At 48.5% G+C, this 13,134-nt stretch overlaps 1 protein-coding gene across 1 annotated transcript in view; it reads right to left on the minus strand.

The window, feature by feature from the left end:
• Window positions 1-3,433: 3,433 nt before the first annotated feature.
• The window catches only part of fat3b (FAT atypical cadherin 3b), a 51,588-nt gene continuing 41,887 nt past the window's right edge, over window positions 3,434-13,134 (minus strand). The window contains exons 44-51 of the mRNA XM_084698350.1: window positions 12,410-12,566; window positions 11,523-11,933; window positions 10,587-10,845; window positions 9,694-9,789; window positions 8,643-8,702; window positions 7,041-7,079; window positions 6,473-6,538; window positions 3,434-6,081 (exon numbers count right to left, since the gene is read on the minus strand). Coding sequence (XP_084554476.1) covers window positions 5,312-6,081; window positions 6,473-6,538; window positions 7,041-7,079; window positions 8,643-8,702; window positions 9,694-9,789; window positions 10,587-10,845; window positions 11,523-11,933; window positions 12,410-12,566 — 1,858 coding nt within the window. The 3' untranslated portion in view covers window positions 3,434-5,311. The remainder of the gene's footprint in view (window positions 6,082-6,472; window positions 6,539-7,040; window positions 7,080-8,642; window positions 8,703-9,693; window positions 9,790-10,586; window positions 10,846-11,522; window positions 11,934-12,409; window positions 12,567-13,134) is intronic.

The following is a 13,134-nucleotide window of genomic DNA, read 5'->3' on the forward strand; positions in this document are numbered from 1 at the left end:
GTTTTGAACATGGGGTACATTCTCGCTTCAGTTGGCCAGAAAGACTCGATCAATGCGACATCAATAACCTCAATACTGGTTCTGACATATTGAGGCCGGTACCACCCGGTTATATAAGGCCCTGCCCACTGCATGTGTCATGGCAGAGGTTAACTGGGATTAGATCTTCTCAGCCTCACGCTACCCAGAACCAGCTTAAATTAACGATTAAATGACCCCCGGACTGTTTAAAAAAAGAAAAATAAATCACCTCGAAAAAAATCGTTGATTGACTGACAAGCGGAAGTGATGTGTCTGTGAATGAGAGGTCAGCGATACGCACACTGTACACACAAACACACCCACACAAACACACATTTGGTAGAGGGACATTTGTATAGCATTTTTTGGTTCAGCATTGATCTGTCCCTACAGTCAATAGAAAGCGGTCAACTGGGAAACAAACAGAAACATAAATCCTACATACAAACAAGCACGCACCCCATCACTGCATGCAAAAAGAAGAGGAGAGAGAGAGAGAGACAATGAGAGAAACAGAAGGGAGACAGGATGAAAGAATGAAAGAGAGAGAGAGAGACAGAAAGAGAGAGAGAGAGAGAGAGGGGGGGGGGGGGGGTGATAAAAAGTCAAAGGAGAACCGCTTTCAGTGAAAACAGTCTGGGTCCGTTGGCGGATTGGAAAGAAGCTCACCCTCCAGCTATGTTTTCTTGAAATTTAAGAAACTCTTACATAACCCCCAAAATCTGATCGTGCAAGGTACTCTCTACTACCCAATCTCTGTTACGGTGTTGGAAACTCAGAGGGAAAAACGACTGCTGGAAAAGAGTGTAACCTTGGCAACAGGCTGTGAGTTTAAGTTTTGGTTTCCAGAATTAAGTAAATTGACAGTCATGTCACTAGAGGGGATGAAAGTTTGCTGGTGTGTGTGTGATTGTACACACTCCCACATACAGAGAGACACACACACACACACACACACACATCCTCATGCACACACGCTTGCACACACATGAGCCATGTGCATCTGCTACGGTAGGATTGCTTTCAAATCGTCTGAACGACAGCAAGGGACATGGGTTCAACAAGCACACACAAATGCAGATATGCTGCAATGTACTGCTGCCTACAGCTGTTAACAGTTGCTGAACAAAATGAATTGTTTCATTGGAGAGCGATAGCATTCAACTTTGGATGGTCTGGGGTATAGGTACCAAACTGTTGCTGAAACGATCCAACCGTTGAGTCACATTGATGTGCATATGTGTCAGCAACATGTGTTTTATGCTGTTATTTGTTTGCCTGAGGATGTGAAAACCTGTGCGTGTGCATGTGGATGTGTACACCAGTGTGCGTGTGAGCCTGTGTGTTGGCATGCGTGTATGCACGTGGCCCTGTTTGTGTGTGTGCAGCGGCAGATGCAGATGTTGAGATTAGGTCTGCTCAGAGTGTGTTTAATCCTGGTATTACTGAGAACAGCCTGTGGGTATAATCACCACACAACTACCCCTCTAAATCCCCAACCATAAACAGGGGGAATGTGTTAATCCCTTCCCCCCTCACAGCCTCTCTCTCTCTGTCCGTTCTTTATCCACCACAACGTTGGTCCCTTCCGGTTTTGCTCCCGTGAGATAGACGAAGGGTAAACGACCGTATAACGAGCAAAGGAAGGGTGGTGGTAAGTAGCTTATCTTAGCCCCAGTGGTTCAAACACCAGGTGGCCCTACAACTATGTGTGTGTGTGTGGGGGTCTTCGCTGGGGCTTCTCACTGTGTCAGCTTGACGTTGGTCCCTGTCTCCCCTCTCCTCCAGAATGGTGCATGTGGTATCTGAGTGGAGCAAGAATCTTAGACATGACTCAAAACAGCACTGTTGATGATCTCTGTGCTCTGGTGTCGAGGTGGGGTAAAATCAGGGCCAGGGTGGGAAGGAGCCATCAGGATCGATGCGCCATTGATTGAGTTCAATCACCCTTTCTCCCTCTCCAAATCCCTGTCTGTCCCACACGTTTGTTCTTAGGACCCCTCCACCCATCCCATCCCCTCCAGTTCTCCATGTTCAAAGGAAAGTAATGACAGGTTCGGAGAGATCCTTCACCCCTCTAGTGGGTCTGCATCAATCAGTGCGTGGGCAGGGTGAGATGTGGTGTGCCGGGTATGAGGGATCAAGACCCCGCGGTAAAAGTCTGCTTCTGTCACAGACTCATTAGCAACTTCTCTTTTATCTAGACAGACCACTTAGCCAACTCATGACACGCACGGACGCACGCACGCACACACACACAACAAAGGTTTTATATCCAAATCGTTTGATGGTACGTTTGACGTACTGGTGTCTTTTGCGACAGGATGACTTTTAATGAATTAATTTGGAATTAATTGGGTCCAGGTTATTTTGTGTCTCTGGCTTTGGGAAGCCCAGTGTTGGTTGTGTACTCATGAGCAGAGCAGAGCGGAATGGGCACACACACACAACCGGACCACAGTGAGTTGACAGGCCTCCTTCTCTTGCTCCTTCACACCAGGGATGAGTGCTCACCCCGGGGCTAATCGCTGCTCCTAGCCCTTTCTCCTCATTGTTCACTGGAGAGAAAAAAAGAGGTTTGGATGTGGTCGAGCGATACTGCTTTTCTCTGGGTTCTGGCAGCTTTCTAACCTGCTCCAACCGGTTTTGGCTCAAGTCACTGGGAGGGAGTTGAAACAACATGGTGTCTACCATCTGGATCACTGGAACGCACACACTCACTGGAACATCAACTCAAACACACCGACACACATGCATGCACATGCCAGTTTGGATGCATTCAATCACCTTGTGGATGAACACAACTCATCCAGGAAAAAGACAATAACACCATGCACACATTTCAGTGCATTTGTCTCACCAATATGGGATGACTATGTATGACTGCAGATGTTGAGATACAGGCATTGTGCACATGATGAGAATGACATGCAAGGTCTTGCACCCAATGTATGTACAACTTCAATTAAGACACTCAGTACACACACACACATACGGACTCCGCCCCGTGGAAACACAAGGCAAACATTGTTACATAAGGTCTGATTAAGTCAGACGGAAAGGCAACATGACTTAAGGCAACAGTCCACTTTCTGAGGCATCCGCCTGGTTGCCATGGGAATGTGATTAGTCTCATAATTCTTGTTTGTCTCACCGGTCAGGGCAGGGAAACAGCTGGAAAAAGGAGATACTTAGAACCGTAAGGAATGACCGCCGATCAGACACCGAGGTATTTTTACACAGTGAAACTAAATAATTCAGCGACCGGTTGAAGAAGGCACAGGGTTAATTGATTCCATGTCTGGAAAAATAAACATGCAGAGTTAATTGACATCTCAATAGGAGATAAATTGACCCTGTAAACAGGAAATGTGGAGAAAAAAAGATAACACACAAAAGAAAGATTGCAGTATAACCTTTTTAATAGTCTGTACATTTGTCTGCATTCTAATCGAAGCTATATATACCCTAACCCAGAAAAACAGGCTCATGTTGTCATTGTCAGGCCTAATTTAGTGATGAAATTCCCTCGTAGGAGACAAAAGGTTATGGTTCAGGAAACATTTTCCATGTGAATGACAGCTACCACTGCACAAGAGATCCTAAACTGAAAAGTTGATCCAATGAGATGGCTTTTTTTATAAAACCTGGACCTGGCCTTACCTACAATTCACCAAACTGTCTGTCTAATAACATTGTACTTTAACAAGGAGCCGCAGCTTGTTTCCGGGTAAAACCAAGCCTTTACCATCACCAACAAGGTCGTTCTTGAGGATTGTATTGTACACCCCCATGGACTTCAGGAATTATGTAAATTAAATTACAGTATGGGACTTTTCATTGCAAAAAATAGATTTTTAACTATTACTCATGAGCCAAGAGGCCACCTCTCTCGCTCTCTCTCTGTGTGTGTGTGTGTGTGTGTGTTTTAAGAGTGGAAATACTTGTATTAATGGATTAGCGCCGTAACGCAATTACCAGTGGACTGACTGTAGCTATAAGTGTGTAAAAATAAATTGTCCCTGTATGTAACCAATTATCTAACGCACTTCACATAAACACATTTGGCTTCTATTAGAGAGCTTTAGGAGAAACAGTATATTCTGGAGAATGTACAATGACCTTTGTGGTGGTGGAAAGGGAATCATTGCTTCATACTGTATGTAACATCAAAACAGTGAGCGGTGACAGGCAGCACACACTGGGGGTTAAGCCTACTAACTTTACATTGTTGATAATGGGATAATGAGCTACATATATATTGCCTAAATACATTAAATAATGAAGTATTGCACATATATCACAGCCAAAACATCAGGCCCCAACACAATTAAATAATCATCCCAATAGAATTATCATGTCACAGTTAAATGACCACAAAAATATATATAAATACTGTGAACAAATACATAAATACATACAATAAAACTGTAAAGCAATCAAAAATGTACTTTGTTCAATCTCTGGTCGGGTCATTCTAATGGCAGCAAAGTGGAGGTTGAAAGTGGTCTCTTTCTAAAACCAACAGCAGTTTCAGGGAGCACAGAACACAGAGGAAGTAGTCTGTCCTGGGCTTTAATGCTACACAGTCAAACACAGACTCTCCCAATCTCGCCAGGCTACTCTACAACTGTGCCGTGGCATTCTCCAGTGTCAGACCTCTGTCAAGGTCACAGTCTTTGTTCAGGTACAGAGAGGATATCTGATGGATATCAGGTCCAGAGGAGAGGACCCCCACCACACAGCTCCCACGTGTCACCTTGTCTACACACCTGATCATCACATCAATGATACTCTCCCGATACTCATCGTTTGGTCAGGTGAACCAGTAGCCTGCTTTAAAGACAACCTCGCTATACCAGCTACTTACGGGTCTCTACTTTTGCCTCCCACTCCCTCCCCCCGTTCTCCTCGTCTACTCTGGGGCTCCCCCTTCTGCTGTCCAGGCACCTTGAGGGGGGGGGTCGTCCGAGCTCGTGACCCTGGGACTCATCGGCCCCATCTTCCGGTCTTCTACCTGGATTCTCTCTCGGACTCACAAGGTTTGTACGTTCATTTTGCTTGCTCTTCCTTTCAGCGAAACCCAAACACACATATCCAGTTGTCGGGGAGATCTCTGACCTTGTGAATCGATTTTTGCTCTTCTAGTTTCCTCTGAATGTGTGTGTGTTCATCATGTGTGTGAGAAGCACAAAGTGACAGTGTGAGCGTGTGTCCATGTGTGGGAGGGAGAGACAGAGAAAGAGAGAGAGACAACGAGTGTGGCGTGTGCGTTTTACACACCCAGCAGTCAGTACATGCCCGCGGTGGGCTCGGAGCTGACGGAGGCTCTGTGATTGCGTGTGGCCCGCCTGGCCCTAAGAGACACCAGGTTCAGCAGTCTCTCCAGCTCGTCCCCGGACCCGGACCTAGAGCCCATCCCAGACCCCAGAGCCCCCTGGCTCTCCTGCAGGGGCTTCCAGCCCGCCGTCTGGCCCTCCCAGGCCCGCAGCGGAGGCAACAGCTGGGCAGGGTGGAGGTTCAGCCCCGGGGGGCTGGAGGGGTAGCCCTCGTAGGCAGAGCGCGTCGGAGGCAGAGTGTCGTAGTGGCCCTCCGCTTCCTGCTCCGGTTCGGGGGCGCTGTCGTGGTACTCCTCGTAGATGGGGGAGGAGCTCTCCTCGTCTCCTCGAGCGTGCAACAGTGGAAAGTCCCTGTGGCCGTGGGCCCCAAGACCCTCTGAGGGCCCCCTCCAGCTCTCGCGCCCACTCGCTTGCTGGTGCCCCCCCCTCCTCCCGCCCGTGAACCACCCCTCCTCCCCATGACCCCGCCCCCTCAGGGCAGTCTGCCTCCTCTCCCACTGGAACCCCCCTCTGTGGTCCTCCTCCGGCCCCCACCGCGCCCCGTCCCTGCCCCTCTCGGAGCCGGAGCCTGCCCTCCTGTAGTCCAGCTGGAGGGAGCGTGTGCTACCTGCCCGCCTAAAGGCGTCAGGGTCATCTCCGGATTCGTAGTGTGGGGAGGGGCCCGCCTCCAGGGGGCGCAGGCGAGATGGAGACAGCCAATTGGAGGACTCCCAGTGGTAGGCTGGACGGGAGAGGGGGAGAAAGAGAAGGGGAGAAAGGGGGAGAAGGGCGGTCAAGAGAGAGCCGGACGGCAAATGAGCCTAACAAAGAGATTCCACTGTGAAAGAAACAACTTGTCGGAACATTGGTGTCTACCATAACACACACAGCACACGCACACAAACACACACACATTGATATTACGCTGAGTAGTTTCAGACAGCTCTGTAAGGTCCCAAAAAATGAAGCCTTGCCAACACAGAAGGCTGAATTGTTACTGCCAAACAATAGTTTTTTTTTTTGCAGAACTAGCTGTTGTCTTAGCAGTTTTTTTGTTTTTGTGGAACTTGTGTAGCAGCAGTTTGTTCTCCAAAAACATGAGCTCTCCCAGAACGTCCCCTAACTGCTCTTACAGTCCACGATGTACTCCTTGACGACCTCCACGCGTATCTCTTCCTGACATCCAACATGGCGGCCAGCTGTGAGTGTGAGAAAAACAGTGGCGTAGGAGGGGTGACAAGGAGCCTTTGATGAGGAGCAGCAACTCCAACAAACACAACAATTAGAGGGCGGTGTGAGTGGATTCATTATGCAAGTGAATATGAGGATGCAAGTGAATCTACGAGAGCGCAGAGGAGAGGAAGGGGAGAGGACTGGATCTGTCGGAGAGGACACACAAAGCCAAAGCGTGCACACCCGCGCGCACACGTACACGTACGCACGCACACTCCCAAGACTCTGTAGCGAAGCATAAAAACATGACAGGAGGCGGAAGAATGGAGGAAACTAACGAATTCAATTTCCTATTAGACTATAGCTACAGGCGTATGGAAAAAGAGAAAACAGGAAATTATTTCTCCCCGGAAACATATATGGGCTCATGAAATAGAAGTAGGGATCCAAAATGTATTTTTTTGGGTTAATAGGACACAGATGACACAGGAGAGGTGAGGCAGAGGAGAGTCCGGGAACATCTGTTACCTGTTCTTCTGTAAGGATGCCCTCCATCCATCTCTGAAACTGAGGGAGAGAAAAAAATTGGAGAGGGAGAGAAAGAGAGGCAGGGAGAGAGGGAGGGATAGTGAGAAGAAGGGATCGAGAGAGTGACAAAGAGACAAAGAGAGAAAGAGAGAAACAGAGAGGGGAGACAGGATGAAAGAATGAAAGAGAAAGAAAGAGCGAGATAGAGAGAGAGAGAGAGAGACAGAAAGAGAAAGAGAGAGAGAGAGAGAGAGAGAGAGAGAGAGAGAGAGAGAGAGAGAGAGAGAGAGAGAGAGAGAGAGAGAGAGAGAGAGAGAGAGAGAGAGAGAGAGAGAGAATGAATGAAGGCGAGCACAAAAATGTGTATCAACCACCTGCTACTCAATCCCCTCATCATCTTCACAGCACTACCAGACCCCAGTGCACGGTGTAAGCTGGGCCATGCAACAGACAGATGTCCTCCCAGGGCAGATGTCTCCCTTCCCTACTCTAGTTGGGGAAGGTTGTCCTATGACCTGGCAAACAGATGTTCCCGAGAAACAAATCTGCCGGAATTCTGAACTCTGAACCTTGAAACTGTCGCAGTCACGTGTCCCATCTGAGGCCTTTAGGACAGGATGAAAATGGACTGTGGGTCTTAAATCAGCATGAATGCTCTTTTCAGTTTAAGGTGTATCACGGCAAATCACATTCCTGGCAAATTCTTGGTAGGCATTTCTCAGGGCAAAAAAAGTCATTAAACCTGCTACTGTTTACTGTACTGTACTGATTTTCTCGAACAAAGTGTGTGTATAAAACATGTACATTGTTAGTATGCAAGTAGGGATAAGTAATGCAACATATCCTTTTATTGTGTCCCACAGTGGCAATTCCACTAGAGCCCAGATTCCATCGCATAAACAGCAGAGTCGTTAAGACCAAAGCACGTCAGACCAACCCCTTTCAGAAGCAAGTCATTGTTAACAATCTGGGTATTGTTTACTAACTGGGGCACAATGGCTTTATCCAATTTATCACCAAATAAGAATGGCAGACTGGAAAACAGGACGACTGGCAGACTGGTTCAAGTAAGTAGGCAGCCATCTGCAGGCTGTGTGTCTGGTCTGGCTGTGTTTGTCTGGATAACATAGGGAGTCAGGTGGCTGAGCACTGAGCGGTGGGGAATCGGGCTAGTAATCTGAAGGTTGCCAGTTTGATTCCCGGCTGAGCCAAATGACGTTGTGTCCTTGGCCAAGGCACTTCACCCTTCTTGCCTCGGGGGGGAATGTCCCTGCGCTTACAGTTAGTCGCTCTGGATAAGAGCGTCTGCTAAATAACTAAATGTAAATGTTATAACGAACTGGCTGGCTGAATGGCTGACTGTGGTACTTGAAGCTCCTCAGGAGAATATCAGTAAAACAACATGGACTAAGGGGGTTTAACTGTGGGAGCACACAGTGGTTTGAGCCAAACACACTTCACTGAGCTCTCACAACTGTGTACCTAGAAATCCCAGGCAACAGTAGAGGAGAGGAGAAAATAGGACAGGATGGAGGAGAGAGAGGAGGAAAGGAGACCAGAGACAAGTGTTAAGAGGGGAGGTGTGGGGTCATTTTCTCATACCTTCATTTTCGATCGAGTCCACAGCATCGTTTACCAGCCGTATGACGGTCACTATGGAGGCTGAGAGAGAAGGAAGTGTGTTCACAGAAAATAAGTGGACACATGGATACATGGAACCCATTTTGGAGAATATTGCAGTGACTCTGTTAGCCTTCTGGCCTGAAAGGGTTAGTGTGTGTTATTAGAAGATATATGTTCTGGAAGTGGGTCCAGGAAGAGGGACATGGAGTTTTTCACAAATAGGGGGGTCATTATTTCCATGATTCTGTTCCCACTCCAGAAAAACCCGGACACACACAGACCCGTCTCTCTCTCTCTCTCTCTCTCTCTCTCTCTCTCTCTCTCTCTCTCTCTCTCTCTCTCTCTCTCTCTCTCTCTCTCTTTCTCTCTCTCTTTCTTTCGGTCTCTCTCTCTCTTTCTTCTTTCATCCTGTCTCCCTTCTGTTTCTCTCATTGTCTCTCTCTCCTCTTCTTTTTCACCCACTACCACACCCATGTTAGCAGCGCATATCCATTGGGCCACGTCCGATAAGGCGTCTTTAAAAGACGCGCGGATATGCACACACTCACCCCGGTCATTGCATGATCAGTGCTGCTGCCACCCTCCACCGTCCCCTTCTCCCCCATGCTGTCTGTATGTCTATCCATCAGGGGGATTATATCTCTATTGCTCCCTGCCTCATATGTCATGTATGTATGTGTTGCATCGAGGAGGCAGGGAGTGCTTCCCTTAGATCATCCACTCCGCCAAAGTAAATCTACATGTCCATGTCATGTGACAATAAATGCTCAAATCTAATACGTGGTTGTCTTGACTGAACTGGTTAAACATAGCCCCCCAAAAATAAACCAAATGGGATGTTTTGGTGTGTGAGGACAGCTTTTCATCCGAATGAAAAGCTGCGTAATGAACAGAAACAGCTTTTTCCCGTGCATCTGACTCAGACTCCACTGTACCTAGCAGGAGGGACCTTTTATTCATCGTGTGCGCGGAGCCAGGACACCTCATTTGACTGTGTCCCCTCGTGGAATGAAAGAGCGTGAGACCTCACCGTTGTCGTCGAAGGAGTCTGTCGTGAAGGAGCTGAGGGAATGAGCTTCCGAGGCGCTGTCTGAGAAGCAGGTGATCTCCTCCACCAGGTCCTCCACTGCACACACGCACACACACACACCACATATACACACACACACCACATACACACACACACACACACACCACATACACTCACACACACCACATACACACACACACACACACCACATACACACACACACCACATATACACACACACACCACATACACACACACACACCACATACACACACACACACACACACCACATATACACACACACACACACACACCACATACACACACACACACCACATATACACACACACACACCACATATACACACACACACCACATATACACGCGCACATACATTCAAAGAGAGAGAGTGTGTTGTTTTTTGTAAAATAGTATGTGTGTGTATGTTGTGTGTATGTTAGCCATTGAATTCCTAGTTGGCGCGCGGTTAAAGCATTAGTAACCTCGAACACAAAGTGGTTCACACTGCGAGAGAATGGATTGGTGTTCTCGTATGAAAAAGCTACATACCATTGTATAATACAGTACGTCGTGTAAGAGCAGACACTGAAGTATTACATAAGGCAGAATAAAATCATTCAAATATATACAGTTTATAGTTGTTGATGTTCATAGTAAGATGGGATTGGATGGGGGCTGGACATTAGGGAAAGGAGTGATTCAGACCCTTAGGCACTGAGGTGCAGGAGCCTGTGTTGTAGTTATCCATTTGAAATGAGTACTATCCCCAGGAGACAAATACATAATGAACACATTTAGGAAGAACCGGACGCAAATAATGTGCCTGTGATGCCAGTTTGTTTGTGTATGTGTGTGTGGGTGTGTATGACTTACCCCGTGAACTGCCAGTTCTCTGTGTTCTCTCTAACTCATAAGCCCTCTGCTCCCACTCCTCCTCCCTCTCATCTCTCTCCCTCTCCATCTCCTCCTCCTCCCTCTCTCCTTCCATCTCCCAGGACACTTTGTGGGAGGGGCTTCGTTCTGAGTGACAGGGTGAGGTCAGGGGCAGATTGGGTGCCACGCTGCATACGGCCACGCCCCTCCGACTGGCCCCTCCCAGGATGTTGGGTAGGTCCGACAGGAAGCTGCTCATCTGCATTAGAAGAGACTTTTATTTGTCGATTGAACGCACACGGGAGAGCAGACATAATGGCAACACTAAGACACACAACTGAGCGGGAATCGAACCAAGGACCTTCTTGCCGTGAGGTGACAGTGCAAGGCAGTGTCCGTCATGCCCTCTGCCCCCTAGTGGCGGTTTGTTGTGTTGTTTTTGTGTTTCCCGGTGGTGGGTGTGGCCATGGTCTCCGGTTCCCAATTACCCACACACACTGCCTCAGTCTACACACCTGTCTCCCATCAACTCATCAGCCCTGCGGTTGATCAACCCTGGTCTTCACGTCATTCATCGCCGGGTAATACCCTCGGTAGTTATACTCCCGGTTACGCAGAGAAATGGTAAAGAACAAATATTTTTGTGAGAGACCATGCATTGCTGACTTTGTTTTTTTGCCTGTGCCTCCAGGATCACCAACCTTGCCACCCTGCCAAACCCTGCACAGCCTACCCTGCCGGTCCTGTCGGTTTTCCGTCACAGTCATTCCCCTATGCACTTACCCCAAGATTAAACCCTTCTAAACCATCCCTCAGTTTGCTCGTCTGTGTTCTGCACTTGGGTCCACCACCACCACCCCATATCAGTGCGTCATTACACACAAACAGACATGCATACATCCCAAAGATACATCATTGAAACATACAGACACACACCTGACTGCCTTCGCTAGAAGTGGTCTTGTCCCCATCAACACTCCGACTCTCCTGGTTTCCCGGGTGACCGGGGAGGGGGGAGGGGGCGGTGGGGCGTACCATGACCTGGGGGGGGCCGCCGGTGCCCACCCCGTCTCCATAGCTACCGCCGCCAGCCCCCGGAGAGCCGCAGACACGGATGGCTTTGAACTCAATTCCATCTGCCCCCATGCCCGTCTTCTGCAGCATGTAACTGGTTTCCGTGGAGACAGCCGAGACCCCCATAACCCCCTGTCCAAGCGCGTTGGGGGCTTTGCTGAAGGACACCTTCTTCCTGAAGGCCATGAAGAGGACGAGGAGTAGGAGGAGGACCAAGATCAGGACCCCGATTCCGATGATCTCCCCCGGGCCCAGATAAGACAGGGGCTCCGCCTGGACGGTTTAGGAGAAGCTGTGTCAACCACCTCATACTGCATGCAGGGGTGTGTGTGTGTGTATGCATGTGTGCATCTACACCTTTGTGGGTTTGTGTGTGATATTAGAAGATATATGTTCTGGAAGTGGGTCCAGAAAGAGGGACATGGAGTTTTTCAAAAATTCATTGGGGGGTCATTATTTCCATGATTATGTTCCCACTCCAGAGATGTAAGTCATCTTAAGTAGTGGATCTGTATCTGTGGGTATAATTGGACAGAAAACACAGACACACACAGACCCGTCCCTCTCCCTCTCCCTCTCCCTCTCCCTCTCCCTCTCCCTCTCCCTCTCCCTCTCCCTCTCCCTCTCCCTCTCCCTCTCCCTCTCCCTCTATCTACACCTATGTGCTAATTTGTAGTGTATCGGTAGTGTATCGATACACAATGTTCCTATAGGATGAATACTGTCTTTAATGTGTGTGTGTGTTTTACCTTGGTGTCACCACCAGGCTCCCGAAGGGCCCGCTCTCCACAGAACTGACCCTCAAAGCCCTCGCTGCAGTTGCAGTAGAAGGCTCCGAACGTGTTCACGCACAGCCCCCCATTCTCGCACTCCTCCCTCTCACACTCGTTCACGTCCTCGTCGCATCTGCGCGGGCACGGAGAGGGGACAAGGCGGAGAAAAAGACACGGAGGGGTAGGGGCGAAGGAGGAAGGGGAGAGGTACGTGGTGACGTTAGCTGATTGCTGCCTCCCTCCACCATGCCCAGCTCCTCCATGTTCCTACTTATTAGAGGATTTATACTACAGTGTGCGCAATATACGTTGGGCCTCATTCTCGGACATTTTCTTAAGTTTCTTCTGAAATGTTTCTTACGGGCTTCGGAAAAACAACGTAAGAAAAAGACATCCGCCAAATTCATGAACGCTTGAAAATGTGTTCCGACGCAGCAGAAGTGTTCTGAGCTGTGCTCCCCAGGAAGAGTTTTCTTCCGTTGAAAGCGTGTCCTCGTGCTCCTGAATTTGCATACATTCACGCAAGCAACCGGTGCACAGGTGTGCAACATCATACCAGTAAAATGAGCAGTGGAATTGTTCTCCACTGGATCTAACAGTGTGCACGCTAAGCAAGGTTAATTATTATAATTATTTAAATCCGAGGATGTCTGTTATGGCAAGCCGTTTTATCATTTAACCAATGAATTCTTGATATCCAA

The sequence above is a fragment of the Hypomesus nipponensis genome, chromosome 5 (assembly GCF_054491055.1).
Source record: "Hypomesus nipponensis isolate SF chromosome 5, ASM5449105v1, whole genome shotgun sequence".
Taxonomy (NCBI): Eukaryota; Metazoa; Chordata; class Actinopteri; order Osmeriformes; family Osmeridae; genus Hypomesus; species Hypomesus nipponensis.